General features: G+C 35.3%; 1 protein-coding gene across 2 annotated transcripts in view; it reads left to right on the top strand.

The window, feature by feature from the left end:
* The window catches only part of VhaSFD (V-type proton ATPase subunit VhaSFD), a 15,994-nt gene that overhangs the window by 12,583 nt on the left and 911 nt on the right, over window positions 1-2,500 (top strand). For both annotated transcript variants that reach the window (XM_043033198.2, XM_043033199.2), the window contains exons 6-10: window positions 241-341; window positions 532-685; window positions 1,118-1,227; window positions 1,514-1,741; window positions 1,935-2,048. In XM_043033198.2, the coding sequence (XP_042889132.1) occupies window positions 241-341; window positions 532-685; window positions 1,118-1,227; window positions 1,514-1,741; window positions 1,935-2,048 (707 nt within the window). The remainder of the gene's footprint in view (window positions 1-240; window positions 342-531; window positions 686-1,117; window positions 1,228-1,513; window positions 1,742-1,934; window positions 2,049-2,500) is intronic.

Raw genomic sequence — 2,500 nt, 5'->3', positions numbered from 1 at the left:
GATAGATCAACCTAGATAAGTGGATATATGAGAGAAAATAGATTTCAAAATATGAAATAGCTAAGCATTTAGGTAGTCAAATAGATGTTATCTATAAATAGTAAATTTGGTTTAACTGATAAATGAATGGAATAAATAGAGGTACTTTGTTGTAAATAAGATACATAAACTAATTCTTTAAACAAAGTATTTACTGAAGATTGTTATGACAAGCTTATCATATAACTCTACATCTTTCAGGTCCTGAGTTCTGGCAAACTCAACTTCCAGATTCAGTACCAGCTGACCTTCTGCCTGTGGGTCATGACCTTCAACAATGCCATTGCTGAAAAGATGAACAAGTAAGGAATCCTACGATTTTGATATTACAGACATGTATGCATAGAGAGGTAGAGGGGTGGATCCACATCACCAAGGTTTCATATTTCTTTGAATATTTATATTACATTATCTATGATTAAATACTTCAGTATTTATGCCTCTCTTATTCTGTTGTATTATTTTTATATGTTCATTTTATTGTTAATCTAGATACAGCGTCATCCCAACCCTGGCTGACATCCTGAGTGAGAGTGTCAAGGAGAAGGTGACTCGCATCACTCTTGCAGTCTTCAGGAACCTCATTGAGAAGCCAGAGGATCCTGCCATTGCTCGTGAAAACTCCATACAGATGGTCCAGTGCAAGGTGGGCTATGATTTCTTTTTTTCTTTTTTCTTTTTTCATGGGGGAAGGGGGCCAAGGAGGAGGGTTTTTACTGTATGTGAATTTCTGTTTTTTATGCCTTGATTATGATTTGGTTTCCTGAGTAATTACATCTAAGCATTCATCATTCTCATCGTGTCATCATCATCAGACTTGAAGCCCAGAGAGGGCATAGGTGATCTTGAACATAGACTGAACATTCACCGATATTTCTTACAGTCCAGTCCTTGGCATTATTCATTATTTCTCATCATGTGTAATAACAAGTAACTTGATCAAACACTTTTTTCTTCCTCCTCTTTTATGGAAGCTTGACCCAGCATCTGTTTACTTTTTTCTCCATTCTCTTAATTTACTACTTTTTTCTTTTTCTTTTTTTCTGTAAATCATTTTGATATGTACTTCATGATTCAGGTGCTGAAACAACTGGAGATCTTAGCTCAGCGCAAGTTTGAAGATGAGGACATCACTGCGGACATTGAATTCCTGAATGAGAAGTTGCAGACATCCATTCAAGACCTGAGGTAATTATTAGTGATAGTAGCAGTAGTAGATTGTCAACTTTATTATTTCTGCTCATTGAGAATATATTAAGTCGGTTACAAAGTTTTTTTTTTTTATGGGTTGAAAAATTTGAAGCTTATTTAGGTTTTGTGGTTTGTATTTGTTAATGTAATGATTCAAGAAATGTAACCTATAAGAAACAAGAAAAAAGAGAGAGAATTAGTGTTTGAACATTGTGTTGTATATCATTCATCTTATGTTGCCAATTTTATGTCAAGCAATTAATCTGATAATTAAATCATGAAGCTCCTTTGAGGAGTACTGCTCAGAGGTGAAGTCTGGACGTATGGAGTGGTCCCCTGTCCACAAGAGTGAGAAGTTCTGGCGTGAAAATGCGGAACGCCTTAATGAGAAGAACTATGAGTTGCTCAAAATCCTCATTAATCTGCTGGAGACGAGCAATGATCCCTTGGTGCTGTCTGTTGCTTGCCATGATATCGGGGAATACACGAGACACTACAGCCGCGGCAAGAAGTGAGACCTTCCTCATGTCCCTTTTGATGTTTTGCACATAATGGAGTGAATATATGTAATATTATGATATGAAAATGGGAGAGCGATATTCTTGGAGAAAGTGTGAATGAGTTAGGGATGGAGATACTGAGAGAAAGAATTTCTTGTGTGTATGTTTAATAACAAGATATATTTAACCCTTGTTAACCACCAGGGTGCTTGAGCAGCTGGGTGGAAAGCAGTTGGTGATGCAACACCTTACTCACCCAGACCCAAATGTTCGCTATGAGGCTCTTCTTGCTGTTCAGAAACTAATGGTTCACAACTGGTAAGTATTCAGGCTTCAGCCAATGTTTCATTTCCTGTTTTGTGTCATATGTCTTATCAGTTATGATTTTCAAAACAAAGAATCAGGTATGTCTTATCACTATATTATATTTTGCATAGCATTGTAATTGTCAGAATTTATTCATGCATGCAAGTTTTACAGCTAAGAATATTATGTCATATCACTATTACATTATATTTAAAGTAACCTTTAAGTAACATTTTACTTTTTCATATGTTTGAATTTAGGTATAATAGATCTGCTAAGGACATGTTGGAAGTTCAAAAAAGACTAAATGATTCAATACTGATAATTCTACTGTTCAGTCTGTGATCCAGTGCTTTTGACCACTAGTTGTCTTCTTGCACAGCATATCATTGATGTATATCAGAAATTCACAATCTATTTTATATTAATGTTTGTTATATATATCATTTCCATTGAGATTGTGC

This window comes from Penaeus japonicus, unplaced genomic scaffold, assembly GCF_977035675.1.
Source record: "Penaeus japonicus unplaced genomic scaffold, GWHDUDI00000001_assembly GWHDUDI00000042, whole genome shotgun sequence".
Lineage (NCBI taxonomy): Eukaryota > Metazoa > Arthropoda > Malacostraca > Decapoda > Penaeidae > Penaeus > Penaeus japonicus.
Note: the sequence above shows the minus strand (reverse complement) of the source record. Positions and strands in the feature narration are given on the sequence as shown.